This window comes from Electrona antarctica (genome assembly GCF_951216825.1).
Source record: "Electrona antarctica genome assembly, chromosome: 20".
In the NCBI taxonomy this organism is placed as follows: Eukaryota; Metazoa; Chordata; class Actinopteri; order Myctophiformes; family Myctophidae; genus Electrona; species Electrona antarctica.
This window is the reverse complement of record NC_136801.1, coordinates 5,474,617-5,495,752: the sequence shown is the minus strand read 5'-3', so window position 1 is coordinate 5,495,752 and position 21,136 is coordinate 5,474,617. Positions and strand designations below refer to the sequence as shown.

Here is a 21,136-nt window from a genome sequence, read left to right as displayed (position 1 = left end):
TTTCTCAGTGTCAATTTGTTGATATAAAAGAACAACAGTGTGTGTGTGTGTGTGTGTGTGTGTGTGTGTGTGTGTGTGTGTGTGTGTGTGTGTGTGTGTGTGTGTGTTGTATATATATATTTTTCTTTTTCTTTTTTACTGCTTAGTGCGCAATATGAAGTCGGTTATTGGTTTTAAAGTGTAAAGTATATGTGACTATGTCTCAATATATTTTCGGTTAATTGCCGAGCCCTACTATCTGCTATCTAAGTTGTTTGATCACTGCCGTACTTATCCACACTCAGACCTTCATAAGAGCTTTAACATTAGATCAATGAAGTGCACACTGCTGCTCCCCTGTCGGCAGGGAGAGAGAGAGAGATAAACACACTGCTCTCTGGAGACGGTCTGCAGCACATCACAAGACCAGCAGCAGGAAAACAGCATGCTGAGAGAGAGGAAGAATGGCTGGATGAGAGACATGGAGGTAGAGAGAGAGAGAGAGAGAGATGGAGAGAGATGGAGGGAGAGAGAGAGAGAGAGAGAGAGAGAGAGAGAGAGGAGGGAGAGAGAGAGAGAGAGAGAGAGAGAGATGGAGGGAGAGAGAGAGGGAGGGAGAGAGAGAGAGTGGCTGAGAGACATGGAGAGAGAGAGAGAGATGGAGAGAGAGAGAGATGGAGGGAGAGAGAGAGAGTGGCTGAGAGACATGGAGAGAGAGATGGAGAGAGAGAGAGAGAGAGAGAGAGAGAGAGAGAGGGGGGGGGGGGGGGGGGAGTGAGAGAGAGGGGGAAGTATGACAAGGACAGCTTATACAAAACAAATCAACTCTGTCTCTAAACCATCTCCAGTGTGTGTGTGTGTGTGTGTGTGTGTGTGTGTGTGTGTGTGTGTGTGCACGTGCACGCACGTGCGTGCCGTGCGAGTGAGAGATCATAATAATATTGAGGGCAGTGGATGCTAGGCTTCATTTCAATATTTCAGGTTAAGAAAGGAAACCATACAAGTACCTCCAGTACACAGGAAGGAGGAATGAAATGATGGATGATGGGAAGGAACGGTTTCCTACTGTATGTATTGTAGCAAACAACCTGCCTGCTGTGAGCTAAAGTTCTGCAATATGATCAGAGTGAAAAAGGCCTTACAGTACCATGCATGACCAAACATGCAAAGTTCTCATTTGAATATTTGCTACGACCACCAAGATCTGCACGCGCGGCGGCTCCATCCAGGCGCCTTAGGCTTCCCCGCCACCGCGGCGGCCCTCCTACTCGTCGCGGCGTAGCCCTCACGGCATTACCTGGCCAACGACGACATGCAACAACATGCAGTTTGGTTTTGCAAACCTTTCGGGACAATGATTGCATTGACTTACATTGATTGATTTTAGCCCAAGTACCAAACAAATCCTCCAGCTATTATTTGATTTGCTCTGACGTTTGGCCTGCCTCCCACTCCCACCAATCACAACTGTTTATCGGCATGTCACCTGGTTGCACCTTTACAAACGGCTAAATGTCGAACAGACAGAACAGACTGTGTGCGCTCTACCATTAAATATGGGGAGGGTGTGATGGTATGACTGACAGTGCAGGTCTGTGCAGCGCCAACAGTACGAGGCTCACGAACCTCAGATCAAACTGTCAAACTAAGGCTAGGCAGTGCTGATCAAAAATGTAATATATCCAGAACATTAAAGAAGAGGATCCAAGGCACTCTGTTCCAGTGAGGTGAAAAAAGCCTCCTTTATTTAAGAGTTAAGGCATGGCAAAGAGCATTACAAAAAGAAGGACCAACGCGTTTCGGCACTCGGCCTTCGTCAGGGTCCCATGACCCTGACGAAGGCCGAGAGCCGAAACTCAAATGATTTAACCTCGCCAACGAGCGACCTGTATTCAGTTCAACAAACAAAGGACCACGGCAGCGCTCCCTTCCTCTATTCAACGTGTGTAATTATATCCAGCTTCAAATGTTTTCAGAAATATATTTTAGTCTACAGTTTAGCTGAAATATGAGAACCTTTGTATAAACCACAAGCCATAATTTTGTCATACTTAAAACCAGATCACCAATACACTACCCAACTTGTAATTGTCGCTACAGTACTTGATCTGATTGATTGTAGCAACTCAATATTTGCATTTGCCAACATGTCTGCCGATGCCAGGCTACCAATAAATGCATTTATAAAACGGTTAGTCCCAATACTTGATTCTGATTGGCTGGTTACCGTCATGTGACCGTTGTAAATTTCACCGATAACCCACACCTTCAATCACTTTATATCATTCCCAGCTGATTCCGCATCTCTGTAGCTGTACTGGGGAAGGGGAGCGCTTGATTGCCTTACGAACCCATGCCGGGCGGGCGTCTAAGCACCGCCCGGCTCATATGACTGTGAATGTGTGGCGCTATTCTCCCGTCATAGTCTACTGTACTTGCCGAGCAAAACAAGGAAGTGATGTGGCTCGCTCTGGTGGCGCAAAGCGTAGCTACTTTTGTGAATTTAATAGTTTTATTAGGTTAATATTGCTATATGTTTGTAACCGTTTTAGAAAAGCAATAAGCCACTCGAGGCCCCAGCTTATCGGGTATTTTACAATGGCTGGGCGTCGGATCTGCCTAAACCTCCCAGCCATTGTAAAATACCCGATAACCTGAGACCTCTCGTGGCTTATTGCATAAATTAACACTGGTAAAAAAAATATTGGTAACACTGGATGTGCATAATTAAATTAAATTAATTCGCTTTCATCTGCAGGTGGTCTTGGTTTTGAAGGATGATCGGGAGCAGTGGTGAAGTCTACCGTGTGTGTGTGTGTGTGTTACGGACCACGGTCCTGTTGGTTATTTGATTATATTTGTTTAAGTATAATTATTATTTATGGTGACTATTAAACTGGGATAATAATTATAAGTTGGATCTATTGTGTTATATGGCATGTTACAAGTTGTGTTTCTTTTGTTTCCTGATTATGAATGAGTTGGAAAAGATGAGACTGTTGGCTGCAGTACTCAAATGAATGAATACAGACACAGACATGGCTGTGAGTGACAGGTCCCTGATTGGACCTGCCCCTCTCTTCCTTATTGGTTCTCCCCGACAACACCAGTTTCCTGTTGGCTGAGCACTCTTCCGGTCGCTCTATAAAAGCTCAGTTGAACTTGGACTTCACTGGGGGACGACAGCATATTTCGCAGCAGAGACTCGATCCCTCTAGTCCTCCGCTCGTTTGCCTGCCTTTTCGTTCTGTTTGTTTAGTTTTGTTCTTTCTAAGTTATTCTGTTCCGTTCTGTATTAAGTCATGCCTTAGTTATGTATTGTTTTGTTTATTCCCAGCTGTTTAAGTTAAAGCCTTCAGCCCTTTTGTTATTTAACTTAAAAGCCTCAGTTCACTCCTATTCATATAATTGTTATTCTTATTATCTTTGTAAACTACTATTTTCATATGTGAAGCCCGGTTCCTACTCTCACCATGTAGGGGTGCCAGGTATTTTCTTTTCCCCGATTTATTGTACTTTTGGTTAGTTAGGGATTTAGAATTGTATTTTTTGTTTAACTCTGTTAGGGCCTTAGTTGGGGGGTAAACTTTTGATTTCTAGTTAGAGCCGTTTTCTTAGCATAGCACCTGCACCTTGAAGCCAATACTATACAGTTGTGAACCAAAGAACAAGAAAATGTAAACTTTGTCTCCGCTAACGAAAAAAAAGAGCTACAACAATAAACTAAAGTTCTTTTTCAACCCTGTCTCCTCCTGAATTATGTTATGTTCCTTCACCCTAGACGAAGGTGCATAACAGTGTGTGTGTGTGTGTGTGTGTGTGTGTGTGTGTGTGTGTGTGTGTGTGTGTCCAGCTGGTGCTCGTTGACGGTTGTTAATCTCAAGGCCATTTTGTTTATGCAATGTCAAATAGGTCTACAATATTCTATTCTAAGGTAGCATATACCTGTATAGACATATTATCCTGCTCATTACTGTGCAGAAATATACATACATTTTCGTGTTTGAGCACAAAATGCATTTTGAGAAACCACAAGTTCGTGTGCACGCTGTGCGGCCCCCCCCACACACAATCATTCCACAGTTGTGGCCCCTGGCCTAATTTAGTTGAATACCCCTATAGCCTATCTTTTTTTTACTACATTTTTATCCCATGATTTTGTAACAGATTTTTTTCACCCAGTGTCTAATGTAATCCTGGGCGCTACACTTTCTCTGCCAACCTGGAGGGGGGGGGGGGGGGGGGGGGGGCAGCGGACTGACCTCATGCTTCCATATATGCATGAGTACAAACTGCTTCTTTTCACCTGACAGGGGAGAGTTTCCTCGGCCGGACGTAGCGTGTGGAAGGAACATGTTATTCCGACCAGTTCCTTTCCCCTCCATCAGGCGCCCCTCGGCTGGCCAGGGGGAGGTAGTTTAGAGACCAGGATTACTGCATGTTTTTGTGAGGGTACCTACCCTAGGGGACACGAGGAGAACATGCAAACTCCACACAGAAAGGCCCTTTCGCCAACCCCGCCTCGGGTATGGGCACTGATGACGCGGAGGAGGGAACACGCCCCCAGCATCCCCAGTGGGAATCGAACACAGGACCTCCTAGCTGTGAGGTGACAGCACTAGCGACTGTGCCCCCACCGTGCCTATTCAGTATTTAAGTCCGACGTCATTTTGTAGTGCTACGTTACGTCCGGGTCCAAGTGGCACCAGCTCCCGTCCACATCTCATTGTAAATAGAATATCTAAACGCGTGAATCTTTTTACAATGACGTTATTTTTCAGAAAGGAAGCCATTGAGGGTTAAAATGGGTCTTAATGCTTCCAACTCGAGTAGAATTATTAATGTTTTGTACAAGTGTCCATGACAAAGAAAATATATGATGTGGAGACAATAAAGACTATTATCATTATTATTGAAGGTGGTAACAGTCCATTTGCTCAGTACAATATTTCGGGGGCATATTTAGAATGTGTGCAGGATTGATTATGTTGAATCTAGTTTGCAATTAATGAGGATTTAGTTGACACAATGAAATAAAATGGCGATAGTATTCCGTGTGGGGCAGACGGCCTGTCACAGCCAGATTTGGGAGAGCAGCAGCTTTGTTGTTGCGAGGAAAGCGGTAAAATTAGACTTTCGTGGTTGTTTTCGTCTCAGATTTAGTCCGACGGAGCGTCACAGTATAACTCTATGGGGACACAAAAGTAGGACCCGGAAGTGTCTCTTGAGGGGGCTCACGTCACGGCTAAAATACTGAGTAGTTTATCTATACAGTATGTGCAGTGCACATGTTGGGCAGGGATTATGGAATACCGTCTGAAAAAACTCAAGTCGCACTTCATACTGGGGGTTAAGGGTCAGCTTCATACTGGGGGTTAAGGGTCAGCTTCCTACTGGGGGTTAAGGGTCAGCTTCATACTGGGGGTTAAGGGTCAGCTTCATACTGGGGGTTAAGGGTCAGCTTCATACTGGGGGTTAAGGGTCAGCTTCATACTGGGGGTTAAGGGTCAGCTTCATACTGGGGGTTAAGGGTCAGCTTCATACTGGGGGTTAAGGGTCAGCTTCATACTGGGGGTCAAGGGTCAGCTTCATACTGGGGGTCAAGGGTCAGCTTCATACTGGGGGTCAAGGGACAGCTTCATACTGGGGGTTAAGGGACAGCTTCATACTGGGGGTTAAGGGTCAGCTTCATACTGGGGGTCAAGGGTCAGCTTCATACTGGGGGTTAAGGGTCAGCTTCATACTGGGGGTTAAGGGTCAGCTTCATACTGGGGGTTAAGGGTCAGCTTCATACTCAGTCTATGATCAGCTGAGCTTTGTGCTGAGGACTAGAGAGGGCATCCCGTCTCCTGCATTGTCATTTCCATTTCAAAGAGCTTTGCATTTGGCATGGATCCACTACCACTTTAACCCATTTTGGGCGGGAACCCCTTTTGGTCTTTTAAACATTATGTTATAATTTAGCTATTGAAAAATAGCAGATCTACAAGTAGGTCTGCTATTTTTGAAAAATCGTGAAAATGTGGCACAAATCTTTCGTTCAGAGCCAACGTTTTTAACTCAAATCTTTGCTTCTGGGGAGTTCCCTGGAACAACATATTTTTCAGATGGGGGTCGGTGGCCAATTACAGATCATTTTTGGGGTCCTTGACATGAAATATTGAGCACCACTGATACAGAAACATGAGGTATTTCAGAAAACTGTCAGGATTTAGAAGACTTTTTTTTTTAAATTTCGACGTCAGGCCTAAATGGGTTAAACAGCGATCAGATGAAAACAGTTGCCTGCCTACCTGCACCTCCACTAACCCAGTGATTTTCTCTACGGTGAGGTCCCTGCGGGACATCTGAGGTTTGTCGTTTTTTTTCTCCGTCTGAATGTACTGTCTGTACCTCTGTGGATCAATAACACCAACAAGGCAGAGCGGACAAAACGGCAGGTAAAAGGAGAGTAGCAGTGAGGGAGAGAGTTAAGAAAGACTTAGGAGTTTTAACCCATTTTGGGCAGGAACCCCTTTTGGTGTTAGCATTATGTTATGCTTTAGCTATTGAAAAATAGCAGATCTACAAGCTCATAGCGCGCCACCGAGTAGCGCGCTACGAGCTTGTAGGTCTGCTATTTGTGAAAAATCGAAGAACCACTGACATAGAAACATAGCTTTTTCAGAAAACTTTTAGAATCTGATCTCAGGTCAAAATGGGTTAAGACTCTGCAGCAGGATTTTTAACCTGCAGGTTAGGAGTTTTAACCTGGGATGTCAAGAGTGAAGGTCTGACGTGATGCACTTTTGTGGTTCAGTGAGGCCGCAGGTCTCGCCGAGTTGCCGCCACTTATTTCCCTCAGAATTCCATCTGTCATCTTGATCATGCACTCCCACTCTTAAGACTTTGTTATCTCGCAATAGTGAGACAATAATGTCCGCAAGCCAAATAATAAAGATGGCACAGGGGCCTTCGAACTTCGATAGTGTGATTGAAAGCGATGGGGCTAATCTGATGCGGAATCTGTGCGTAGGTGTCCACCACCACCTCCTAATGACCACTGATAAACAGAGGGGCGGGCGGCTGCTACTGAGGGCCTGAGAATAATCAGACCTCTGACATTTCTGTTGTCCTGGCCGAAAGCAAAGGTTGCACAGCAGTAATTACATTTTGGGTGGGTGGGGAAGGAAATACTGCCAGGGGTTGTCTGGGCTACCTCATCGTGTGTGGTGTGTGTGTCCATGTCTAATTGTCTACGGACGCGCACTTGCGTGTGAGTATGTCTGTCTCTCCAGCCAACCCACTCACCCACACACTGGTATAAACCACCGTCTAATCGCTAGCCTCACAGAATCAAAGGCTCTCATTTTCTGAACAGTCACAAAAAACCCAGCCTCTATAAGCCCTAGATTACAGCTGTTGCTTTTAAAAAGCAAATAAATAAATAACATTCTGCAGTGGGCACTTGATTTGAAATGTTTATGTCTCTGCTATGGATTGCATTTTATTTCCTTGCAAATGGGTTTATTATTGCGTTGGGTTGTGCAGCAAAACTGTAGATTAAATCGCTAAATGGTGGAAGACAAATAGGCTATGTGCCTTACTAAACTCATTCAACCAAAGTGCTCATCAAACTTTCCCTTCTTCTCAGTGAGCTGAAGGCATAGAATCGTTCTCTCCTTGTCCTCCACAGCCCCTTGTTCACATCCGTTTATTTTCAGACTCCCAAATCTATTCCTCAAAGTATATTCTCTTCCACTCAACTCTATTCCTCATAGTAAATTCTGGGTTTTCACCCAATCTCCCCCTCTGCATCTCTCCGGCTACATCCTTCATCTCCCTTAGCCCATTTTGTGCGGGAACCCCTTTTGGTGTTTTAAACATTAGGTTATAATTTAGCTATTGAAAAATAGCAGATCTACAAGCTCATAGCGCGCCACCGAGTGGCGCGCTACGAGCTTGTAGGTCTGCTATTTTTGAAAAATCGTGAAAATGTGGCGCAAATCCTGAAATCCTGAAAACTGTCAGGATTTATTAGACATTTTATAAATTTCGACGTCAGGCCTAAATGGGTTAGTAATGGTGATATGTTACTAGTACTACTAACCTTTTATGAGGCCGCCTCCTCAGATGAACACGAATTGAGGACAAAGAGCCAAAGAGAAGGTAGAGGCTCTCTCTACATTCCTCTCATCTGTTTGTGATGAATTAATCAATCACCTGTCCTTAAGTTACCACTGGCTATCAGTATGTGTAGAAATGATCTATTATGTATGGAAGTATCAGTGTTTTAAAAAAAACATCTTGGACAAAAGAAAACTGGACAATTTAGAACATTTTGGGCAGACACAGCTTGATATGGTTTTTAGGGTGGAGAAAATCGATTCGGCATAAGAAGTTGATCATTTCATCAATGTTTAAAGGCCGTTTCAAACAGGGAGCGAGTGACACGGGGCGTTCTCGATTGGATCAACGGGTATAGCACCGCAGTCTCATGTGCAGACGGACGCGTAGCGTGAAATATCTATATTCATATCACTATCTTAACCCATTTTGACCTGAGATCAGATTAAAAAAATGTCTTCTACATCCTGACAGTTTTCTGAAAAATGTATGTTTATGTCAGTCGTTCTTCGATTTAAAAAGAATAGCAGACCTACAAGCTCATAGCGCGCCACTCTTGGTGCCCAAGAGCACCAAAGGTGGTCCCTGGTGGTTCCCAACTTCCCACCACCAGTGAAATGTTCTCGCTCCCGTCTCTCTGTCCTGTTTTGCACACTTGTCTGTGAACCCAATTATCTCACTACATTAGCTGTACCCCAAACAACACCCCACGCCCAATCCACATAGGGTTTGGCCTCATTCCGTCAGCCTTGGTGACACAAAACAGACCGACACTACAGCAGAGTAATGCCTGATTTATACTTATAGTTGCACATTGTGTGGTGCAAACAAAAAACGCTGATCTACAAGCTCATAACGCATCGCATTGTGCGTTTGTGCGCTTGAAGACCTGCTGCTTTCGATATGCGGCACTGGCGTACATATAAACCAGGCACAAACACTGTAGTATACAATATCTACTGTAGTAGCATGACAGTTCTTATGAGTTTGTGTTTTCATCTGCCTATGAGGATGGGGGCCTATGCATTTTCTAGCCTTGGCTTTTAAGTTGGCATTTAGGTTTAAGCCCTAAAGACACAAATGTGACAGTGAATTTACAATTTACAATTTAGGCATTTATCAGACGCTCTTAATCTAGAGCGACTTACATTAAGCAATAACAAAAGCATGGAATACATCACATATATAAAAAGTAGTTATCATGAATCATGCGTAAACTAAGAACGTAACAGTGGAGTATCTATGTAAACTATACTATATTATATATTATACATGTGTACTATAAAGTGCTATGACTACATAAAATGCAATTCTAGTGCTGTCTACGTAACAAGCTATAAGTCTGTTTAAAATACTATCTAGGTCTACATAAAGTGCTATCTAAGGGGATAGGCTAGGGCAAGTGCTACGGGCCATGGTGGAGTCTGAAGAGGTGGGTTTTCAGACTACGGCGGAAGATTGGGAGTGAGGCTGCAGTTCTGACTGTGATGGGAAGTGCATTCCATCGTTTTGGAGCCAGAAGGGAGAAGAGTTTGGGACGTGTGGAGTGAAGACAGAGACATAACACATTGATGCGGTGTGTGACAGAAGAGCCTCTCGGGGGGAACCCATACATAACGCTGGACATTTGCTGTAGAAAATATGTTGACATAAAATACTACAGACACTCTGCCATCTCCATCCTATACTTTCTCAACTTCAACATCAGTGAGTGGATTGCCTCCCTGTCTGATGTGTCTTTACTGCATATTACTTTGCTGTCTTTCTTGATTAATTAATATAGAAAAGGTAATGGTTTCACTATTATTCATTAATGGTTAGGGGGGGTATCTTAATTACACATTGTCCCTAGTACGCTCTACCATGTCTAAAATATTCAGAGAAGCTGTGATGGTGTGTGCATGGGGCATTTGGGAGTCGTGTCGTGTTGAGAACCTTAATTAAACTGGATCGCTTTAATATGGTTCTTATCGTGTGTGAGCATGTGTAGGCTGTGGCATAGCTTGTCATGGAGGAGCATGTGTCCAGACTGTCCACACTGCTTAATGACCAGAGGTACACCATACAGTACCAAGCTGCCTACCGTACTGTGTCTGTCAACACCAAAACAGATGGGAGAAAGTAAAAGGAGAAAACCCAGCGTCAAGCGGAGCCTCTCTCAGTCCTCTTCTGACCTGAGATCAGATTTTAAAAATGTCTGTTTGAAAATGACAGTTTTCTGAAAAAGCTATGTTTATGTCAGTCGTTCTTTGATTTTTCAAAAATAGCAGACCTACAAGCTCGTAGCGCGCCACTCGGTGGCACGCTACGAGCTTGTAGATCTGCTATTTTTCAATAGCTAAAGCATAACATAATGCTAACACCAAAAGGGGTTCCCGCCCAAAATGGGTTAACAGGGACTTTAAGCAACGGACTGCTCCGCTAGGCGGAACTACGGCGGCTATGACGCAATCACCGTAGCTGTCAAAATCGTTAAGCAAACAGCCGTCGGTCGACGGGTTCCCATCCATTTTTGGTTCCCATGGTGATGCGTCTATGCAGCATGTGTCAAACATAAACCCTTTTTTTTCATCTAAAGCGATGTTCTGGTCGACACAAACCCAGACCCACAGGAACGCACCCAGGGTGCCGGCCCGGTTCCGGCCAGCCGCCCCGCGTCCGAAACGGTAGAGAAATGACAGAGTTACCGTGTGCCGGTCCCTCTACTGTACCCTCTACTGTACTGTACTGTACTGGCACACCTGAAATCATCATATATACAGTTAATATGTGCGTGTCTGTTTGTGTGTGTGTTAGGTTGTGCACAGGTGGTGAAAAACAACCATGCTGTTTTCGTGCTCATACCCAGCCAGCCAGGCAGGCACCCACCCAGCCACCCACACACATAAGTCCGTAAGGGAGTGGTTGCACCACTCAAAAATGCTTTTCATAACAAAACAGCTAGAGATAACATTTTAATTAGTTTTCACTGTTTGTCGTCCATCACATCAAAGAGAGAATTCTGCATCCCCATTGATTTGTTGCTATGTTTCAGCATTGAGTGGACTTTGTCCATCATATCAAGGAGAAAATAAATATTCCATCTCCATCCACTAGCGTTGCCTTTTACACAGTCATGTTTCATTCAATCACCAAATAGACTAAATGAAGGCCTAACGGCCGGGCTACACCAGGCTTTTCGCGCACAAAACGCACGCGTTTACCCTAAACGCGTGCGTTGAATTTAGGTCCAGTCCTATTTTAAAAAACGCCTGGTGTAGCTTGGCCGTAACTCTCAACTTCATTCATGAAAGAAATATTTTATATTATTGTATCTTGGCAAACACACAGTAAGAACGTGTGCCCTTGTCAGCCAGTTGCTCAAACATAGAACATCATTAATTCATACGAATATGGAAAACCTTTCACCATGGCCAGTCTGTGTCCCGCTACGGTACCAGGGAACCATGCACAGAACACACACACACTGGAATTGGATTTTCCCAAATCATAAATAATTCTGGGGGTCCTGGACATGAAATAGTTTGAGAACCACCGATATAGGTTTTTCATAAACACCGTCATGATTTAGAAGACAGTCACATTACCTATACTTTCTAAACCAATATTGACTGGGATTTGGTTTGTGCTTAGTCATCTCTTTTTCCCCACTCTACACAAAAAAGCTCAAAATGCGCCATTAGCTTATAGATCAGAGAATGTGGAAAACACAAAAGTCTGCCTCATACAAACTGAATGTCAGTGAACCATTTAACCCATTTTGACCTGAGATCAGATTCTAAAAATGTCTTCTACATCCTGACAGTTTTCTGAAAAAGCTATGTTTCTATGTCAGTGGTTCTTCGATTTTTCAAAAATAGCAGACCGACAAGCTCGTAGCGCGCCACTCGGTGGCGCGCTACGAGCTTGTAGATCTGCTATTTTTCAATAGCTAAAGCACAACATGATGCTAACACCAAAAGGGGTTGACAGCTTCCAGGTTTTGCATCATTATTTTGTCAGGTGAACCCTGACAAAAACTCCTGAACGTTAAGACGACAAGATCGACACGCTAGTCATACCGACGTGATTGGCTGCTTCTAGCAGCTACAGTAATTTGACACGTTTGCGATGTTCGTCATGCACGTCACTCGATATAACTTTTCAAACCAAACGCGGCTGAAACAGCGCAGCCCAGCCAATGCAAAGCCGCGACAAAACATTGAAACACGCACAGATCGTTGGAAACGAACGCAAGCAACAGCCGCGAGGTTGTGACACACAAACATACACGTTACTAAAACAATGATCATACTAATATGGGGGGGGGAACACAATGGAGACGGAGCTTCTTTCACCTGACAAATATCACTATGTGATCATTTCTTGTTTATTCATTACAATGTAATGATGAATATGTAGTGTCCTCCAAAATGTACAGTATTAAGCAAACAGGCAGTGCATGTTAATCATCTCAACATTTATGCCATAGTACTTCCTCAAACCACACTTTCTACCTAACTAGAGGGCCTACCACTTCATTAAGGAGCTATGTGTGTCGCTGGCTGGGTCTGTCCGAGCACGAAAATAGCGTTTGGTTTGTTTTCACAACCAAGTGTCACTGTTATACTGTATACTGTCAACTGTATATATGATGATTACGGGTGTGACAGTACAGTACAGTACAGTACAGTACAGTGATCCCCTGGGGACCCCCACACGGTAACTGTCATTTCTCAACTGTTTCGGATGTGGGGTGGCTCGCCGGAACCGGGCCGGCACCCTGGGCGCGTTCCTGTGCGTCTGGAACTCAACTCTTATAAAATTTCAAAATTGTACTTTCCTATTTTTCCAATGGCCTCAAAGAACACTCTTTTTCTCACCCTGACAAGCACTTGTAATTGTAGTTGGGGCATTTAATTCGGTTTGACTCTGTTCCACAGAAGTCACAGAGTCAGTTTGACTCTGTTCCTCAGAAGTCACAGAGTTAGTTTGACTCTGTTCCTCAGAAGTCACAGAGTTAGTTTGACTCTGTTCCTCAGAAGTCACAGAGTTAGTTTGACTCTGTTCCACAGAAGTCACAGAGTTAGTTTGACTCTGTTCCACAGAAGTCACAGAGTTAGTTTGACTCTGTTCCACAGAAGTCACAGAGTTAGTTTGACTCTGTTCCACAGAAGTCACAGAGTTAGTTTGACTCTGTTCCACAGAAGTCACAGAGTTAGTTTGACTCTGTTCCACAGAAGTCACAGAGTTAGTTTGACTCTGTTCCACAGAAGTCACAGAGTTAGTTTGACTCTGTTCCACAGAAGTCACAGAGTTAGTTTGACTCTGTTCCTCAGAAGTCACAGAGTTAGTTTGACTCTGTTCCTCAGAAGTCACAGAGTTAGTTTGACTCTGTACCTCAGAAGTCACAGAGTTAGTTTGACTCTGTTCCTCAGAAGTCACAGAGTTAGTTTGACTCTGTTCCTCAGAAGTCACAGAGTTAGTTTGACTCTGTTCCTCAGAAGTCACAGAGTTAGTTTGACTCTGTTCCTCAGAAGTCACAGAGTTAGTTTGACTCTGTTCCTCAGAAGTCAGAGTTAGTTTGACTCTGTTCCTCAGAAGTCACAGAGTTAGTTTGACTCTGTTCCACAGAAGTCACAGAGTTAGTTTGACTCTGTTCCTCAGAAGTCACAGAGTTAGTTTGACTCTGTTCCACAGAAGTCAGAGTTAGTTTGACTCTGTTCCTCAGAAGTCACAGAGTTAGTTTGACTCTGTTCCTCAGAAGTCACAGAGTTAGTTTGACTCTGTTCCTCAGAAGTCACAGAGTTAGTTTGACTCTGTTCCTCAGAAGTCACAGAGTTAGTTTGACTCTGTTCCTCAGAAGTCACAGAGTTAGTTTGACTCTGTTCCACAGAAGTCACAGAGTTAGTTTGACTCTGTTCCTCAGAAGTCACAGAGTTAGTTTGACTCTGTCCAGCACTGTGAGAGTTGCGAGGTGTTGTGAGCATGTACTGTAGATCAGCAATTTTCACAATTTTTCCTCTTTCTGCCGTGAAAGATTGGACAATGTTACTTTTGACACAGAAATTGTCGTCTCATTTTAGAGGTACTAAAAAGGTCTTAAGAGTCCTTAACCATTCTGGACGGGAACCCCTTTTGGTGTTTTAACTAAGCATTATGTTATACTTTAGATATTGAAAAACGAACGAGCTTGTAGGTCTGCTATTTTTGAAAAATCGTGAAAATGCGGCACAACTCTTTCAATATATATTCTTTCAGAAGACTTTTTTTTATTTCAACGTCAGGCCTAAATGTGTTAAATTGTCACTTCAGAAATGTGCAGATCCATTGTATACACCTATACTGTATGTTGGTTTGTTTACTGTTGTGAGAAAACCATGTTGCACATTAAGCAAATCATCTGTGGAGCTTTTTTTCACCAAGCAGTTTTAAATGCCTTTCCCTCCTCCAACTCCAAGCTGAATATGTATTCACATTCGAGTGTGAAATGAAAGAGGTGAATGAGGAATGCAGCAGCAATAGGATATTTCTGCATGCTCTGACTGACCCCCAGATCATTATACTGTAGGTACCCTGAGGGTACAGATACTAGGCACTCAGCTTCTCGCAAGGTTTCAGCAAGACTTAATTTCTAATATATCACTATCGTTTGGGAAACGTTGCTTACTTAGGTTTATGTGCCCTGAGGAATTCCGTCACCTGCTGCAAAGCAAAGCCACATACATCTTGCATATGAGATTGGATATGGTAGATTTCAAAACAACAAGCCCTCCCACTTGCCACAGCATCTCACACAGCTGGCTCAACATGACAATAAAGAATCTTGAGTCAAACCTCGAAACGAAGTCTCTGAGTCGGTGGGCAGTAACACCCCGAGAGCCAGGTCTGTGATATTTTTTTAGTCAACTGTCACTCCTGCACTCTTTTTCTTTACTGCTATTAGACAGCTCCTTCGAAGAAGTGAAATAAGCCTAGTGTGCGATCCAAAGACAACGGGGGGCTTCTGCAGTCGGTTCCATCAAACACTCTTTCTGGCAAGATGCAAAATTGAGTGTTCAGGGGAAGTTGCTCAGTGACATTTCAATAAACAAAGTTGAACGTAAAGTTAGGAGGACTAGAATGTGGGGGGGATAGCACAGTCAGACAACTTGCTTCTATTGAAACACACACAAGTAGGCTAAGCCAAGACAAGAATCAACAAAATAAAAAATAAATGAATTTGCACATAAAATAATGTGGAATAATTCCAGCCTTGCAGTCTTCTGTACAAAGCCGAGGAGTTATCTTCAAGTGAAGATTTATGTGTTATTTGTCCTTCCCCTTGCGATATGTCCTGGAATATTCAAAGACATTACTGTATACTGACCTGGTATTTATTGTTATGAGTACATGTCTGTGGCGCGGGCCTCTTATCTATTGTATAAAAATGGTCCGATCCCTGCTGTTCGACAGAACTCCTTGAACACCCATCTGTGTACTTCTCCCATGAGATTGTGCATTAATTAAACCTCTATTTCTTTGAAATACTATGGGCTCCATTTTCGTCACCGCTAAACCCCTTATCCCTAAACTTCTTTGCCTTTTTTTACTATTTTGAAAAACATCTACATTGACACGTTGTGAGCTTGTAGACTGGCCATTTTAACTATTCAAATGTTTCGCAAAATAGTAAAAAGAAGACAAAGAAGTTTAGGGATAAGGGGTTTAGCGGTGACGAAAATGGAGCCCAAAGTGTCTCAGACTCTGTTTGCCTCAATATCCCGATGGATCCAGCATTCCTCGATAGTGCTGTATGTCTGTCAAACAGGAGTGAGTAAGAGCAAAATAGAATCCTGCAAACTAAATCCTGCGACTAAATACAACTACTTTGGAATAGTTGTTTCCATGTTAGGGATGCTCATCATGACATCAGGGATGCTGTGCTAGAGCCAGAAGACTAGATATTGTAGTGGCATTCTCTCAGAGATGTCTCCGAGCCCCAGGAGCTGGAAGGGATTATGTAAGTCATTCGGTATACTAGGTCACCCAGTGGTTCTGATATGCAGAGCTACTGTATTAGAGCTAGGCTACTTTTGTTCCAGGCATTTTCAGTCTCACTGGTTATTAAGCTCCATTCAGATGCTTCATTAAACGATTCTGGGCGGGAACCCCTTTTGGTGTTTTAAACATTGTTATAATTTAGCTATTGAAAAATAGCAGATCTACAAGCTCGTAGCGCGCCACCGAGTGGCGCGCTACGAGCTTGTAGGTCTGCTATTTTTGAAAAATCGTGAAAATGTGCCTCAAATCTTTGAATATATATTGTTACAGAGTGAACATTTTAACTCAAATCTTTGCTTCTGGAGGGTCCCTGGAACAACATATTTTCAGATGGGGGGGCGGAGGCATATTACATATAGTTTCTGGGGTCCTTGACATGAAATATTGAGCACCACTGATACAGAAACATTAGTTATTTCAGAAAACTGTCAGAATTTAGAAGACATTTTTTTAAACTTCGACGTCAGGCCCAAATGGGTTAAAATAACCTGTATTAGCATAATGTGACTATGGTTATGGTATATCCTACCCTTGGGGTTCGGCAATTTGAAAATATTCACATTGACACATTCCTATGTATGTGTTTTTGAATCCCATGAATCTAGGAGCAGCAGTGGTTGTTAAGGTTCCACAATCCACATGGTTCGTGTCAATTAGTATTTGACACTGAACACCTACTGTAGCTGCTCCCAATGAGACACTGAACACCTACTGTAGCTGCTCCCAATGAGACACTGAACACCTACTGTAGCTGCTCCCAATGAGACACTGAACACCTACTGTAGCTGCTCCCAATGAGACACTGAACACCTACTGTAGCTGCTCCCATTGAGACACTGAACACCTACTGTAGCTGCTCCCAATGAGACACTGAACACCTACTGTAGCTGCTCCCAATGAGACACTGAACACCTACTGTAGCTGCTCCCAATGAGACACTGAACACCTACTGTAGCTGCTCCCAATGAGACACTGAACACCTACTGTAGCTGCTCCCAATGAGACACTGAACACCTACTGTAGCTGCTCCCAATGAGACACTGAACACCTACTGTAGCTGCTCCCAATGAGACACTGAACACCTACTGTAGCTGCTCCCAATGAGACACTGAACACCTACTGTAGCTGCTCCCAATGAGACACTGAACACCTACTGTAGCTGCTCCCAATGAGACACTGAACACCTACTGTAGCTGCTCCCAATGAGACACTGAACACCTACTGTAGCTGCTCCCAATGAGACACTGAACACCTACTGTAGCTGCTCCCAATGAGACACTGAACACCTACTGTAGCTGCTCCCAATGAGACACTGAACACCTACTGTAGCTGCTCCCAATGAGACACTGAACACCTACTGTAGCTGCTCCCAATGAGACACTGAACACCTACTGTAGCTGCTCCCAATGAGACACTGAACACCTACTGTAGCTGCTCCCAATGAGACACTGAACACCTACTGTAGCTGCTCCCAATGAGACACTGAACACCTACTGTAGCTGCTCCCAATGAGACACTGAACACCTACTGTAGCTGCTCCCAATGAGACACTGAACACCTACTGTAGCTGCTCCCAATGAGACACTGAACACCTACTGTAGCTGCTCCCAATGAGACACTGAACACCTACTGTAGCTGCTCCCAATGAGACACTGAACACCTACTGTAGCTGCTCCCAATGAGACACTGAACACCTACTGTAGCTGCTCCCAATGAGACACTGAACACCTACTGTAGCTGCTCCCAATGAGACACTGAACACCTACTGTAGCTGCTCCCAATGAGACACTGAACACCTACTGTAGCTGCTCCCAATGAGACACTGAACACCTACTGTAGCTGCTCCCAATGAGACACTGAACACCTACTGTAGCTGCTCCCAATGAGACACTGAACACCTACTGTAGCTGCTCCCAATGAGACACTGAACACCTACTGTAGCTGCTCCCAATGAGACACTGAACACCTACTGTAGCTGCTCCCAATGAGACACTGAACACCTACTGTAGCTGCTCCCAATGAGACACTGAACACCTACTGTAGCTGCTCCCAATGAGACACTGAACACCTACTGTAGCTGCTCCCAATGAGACACTGAACACCTACTGTAGCTGCTCCCAATGAGACACTGAACACCTACTGTAGCTGCTCCCAATGAGACACTGAACACCTACTGTAGCTGCTCCCAATGAGACACTGAACACCTACTGTAGCTGCTCCCAATGAGCCATGGTTCACATGCCGCTAGCTGCTCCCAATGAGCTAGCCATGGTTCACATGACGCTAGCTGCTCCCAATGAGCTAGCCATGGTTCACATGACGCTAGCTGCTCCCAATGAGCTAGCCATGGTTCACATGACGCTCGTACTTCACGAACGTCATGGCGCAACTGCAGCCTGGTTTTACACGATCGCTACATTCACAGGGAAAACGTGTATATAAACATTCACATTTCAAATATAAAGTACTCGCCACGTGGGCCACGGGTGTTAGAAATGTACTGGTACAGCGATTAGCATTGTTGCATTCCGCGTTGTTTAATAAAGGGCATTTTTATCCGAGCTGTTTTTTTTGCCATAGGCTTTCAACTACATGCCCCTATCCGTCGGGGAGGAGTGTGGCACTCTGAAACACAGGGTGTGTTCGATAATAGGCATGCTGACCACACTGCCAATACAAACTAATAGGTGAGTGCGCTCCCGGTGTGCAACTGTGAGTTTTCCGAACGCACCCCGTTTGAGAAAAATAGCTGAGGCCCACTTTATATTTGAAATCTGAATGTTTATGTACACGTTTTCACTGTAAATGTAGTGATCGCGTAAAACTGGTTATGACAGTCATGTTTCAGGGCTACCAATGAGCAGGCCTTGAATGGTTGCTTACTTGCTTCCGCCATGTGAATGTGTCTGGGCGAAGATAATGCACACTGTGCAAGTGTTTTGGACAAAAACACTATAGAAATGGAGACCATTTACCATTTCGTTTTTCTAATGGTAAATCGAGGACACCTTGAATTGGTTTTCTCTGACCACAGAGCACACACACCCCCACTGAATATCTGACTAATCCTGCTTATTAATCAAGCCCCCAAGTGAGGGGGCTTCATCTCTTCAATGAGTGTCCTCAACTAACCTTTCACAGAGAGCACAAGTTTTCTTCCAATTTAAAAAAGAAAATGTCAGGGTGCAGGTTTGGTCTGGAATAGAAGAATACATTATTTGCAAGCGGTAGAGAGCTTGGACAAACAAGATAACTGTATAAATATCCAATGGCCTTTGCACAGACTTGGAATGCCTCTGAGCTCTGTTATAGGGCAGCTACACAGTAGGGAAAGGTAGGCTGTAATACCAGGTGGACCCATTGTTTCAGTGGCAGTGTCAAATTACTCCCATTGCAGAACACAAACCGACCTGTCCAAAACCACAGAGCCCGAGTCTGGCAACACGTACATGATCACACACACACCCCTGTGTTGAAATAGAGATATAGCCTCATAAAGGTAAAAACATACATACGGTTTACCTTCAGAATGTCAGTTGAAATAGCAGGTACAACTTCCCCATTTGCTATATCGTAAGCCACTCCCACATCACAAGGCCAGCCAATAAGAATGTGTCCATAAGAATGTAGAATATATCGGACAATAATGAATGCACCTGCTGCTACTGTACTGTACTGTACTGAGATGTGTTGCTTTCTATCCTCACACCATCATAGAAGATCGTCACACACCTACTGGAGACGGATGGGACACATGGTGATCATATCAGGGAATAGATAGATAGATAGATAGATAGATAGATAGATAGATAGATAGATAGATAAAGCCTTGTGTGGAAATACTGACAACAATGTCTCTGTCTCCATCACCACCACTCCCTTCTTCCTATATACGGACACGGGCTTCATTTCCACCAGGAAACTACGCAAACACCGGCGCACGCCATGCGTTTACGTAGATAACATCATACTAGGCTGTGATTGAATTAACTGTGTATGTGTATCGTCTATCTATTCTATAATAAGTGGTCGGTTTGCGTGTCATTCATAGGACGTGTGTTGTAGTGTGGATTGGAACATATATAACGTAACTTTTCCCACCCTCTCTAAAACAAAACCTTGCTACAGTTTTCGAAGCAGCTCAATTGCTACAACCATGTAGCTGCAAACCACCCAACACCCCTTTTGCACCATTTCCGTACTTACACGCGATCATTTCACAATACACACACACTCACAGATTAAACAACGATTATTTCCCCTGCCAACACATGAAACAATGCACAGTGCCAATGTCTGGTCGACACAAATCTAAATATATTACTAAACACCAGGATGTTGATGCGACACTGACACACATACACATTAAGGGGTGAATCGGCGAGGGCTGTGTAGCCTATATGACGTGTCCAAATCAATAATACTGCAGGAATAACAACAATAATAACATAACTTACCCAATGCCACCTCGCAGGCTTTTCGCAATTGAGAATGATGAGCCTTTTTGACCTCCTTGTCGGCCAGGATCTTTTCCAAAGCTCGGGTGAGGAACATGTTTTTCGTCTTTTTGCCCTCATGCATGTCGCACCGAATCGGGCCGAGGTGTTACCTGTCCCAATTGGACCGCGACCGTCTCCGAAAGGTACCGTGTATTCCTTCGTAAATGTCACTCGCGCTGTCCTCCTAACAGACGAACATAAATAAACAGAAGGTGGGGTAAATCCCTCAGATTTCCATTAGCAACCTGCCTGCGCCATGTTGGAAGGAGAGGAAACGACGTCACGTACGTTAAGAACGAACGGCTGCAGTGCTGAGGGGAGAGAGAGAGAGAGAGAGAGAGAGAGAGGCAGAGAGAGCGAGAGAGAGAGAGGGAGAGAGGGAGAGAGAGAGAGGGGGACTGGACGCTGTCATGATTGTAGTTCTATACCGCAACCTTGTTCTTTGCTTATTTTTTGATTAATTGAACATGGTGGACCCTCTTGTAAACAAGTGTAATGCTTAATTGGGTCGTCCACTCACAGTTAACAGT

At 44.0% G+C, this 21,136-nt stretch overlaps 1 protein-coding gene across 1 annotated transcript in view; it reads right to left on the bottom strand.

Moving 5' to 3' along the window:
* arfgef1 (ADP-ribosylation factor guanine nucleotide-exchange factor 1 (brefeldin A-inhibited)) overlaps window positions 1-20,869 on the bottom strand; it is a 91,260-nt gene extending 70,391 nt beyond the window's left edge. The window contains exon 1 of the mRNA XM_079489294.1: window positions 20,565-20,869. Within this exon, the coding sequence (XP_079345420.1) occupies window positions 20,565-20,688 (124 nt within the window). The 5' untranslated portion in view covers window positions 20,689-20,869. The remainder of the gene's footprint in view (window positions 1-20,564) is intronic.
* Window positions 20,870-21,136: the final 267 nt, after the last annotated feature.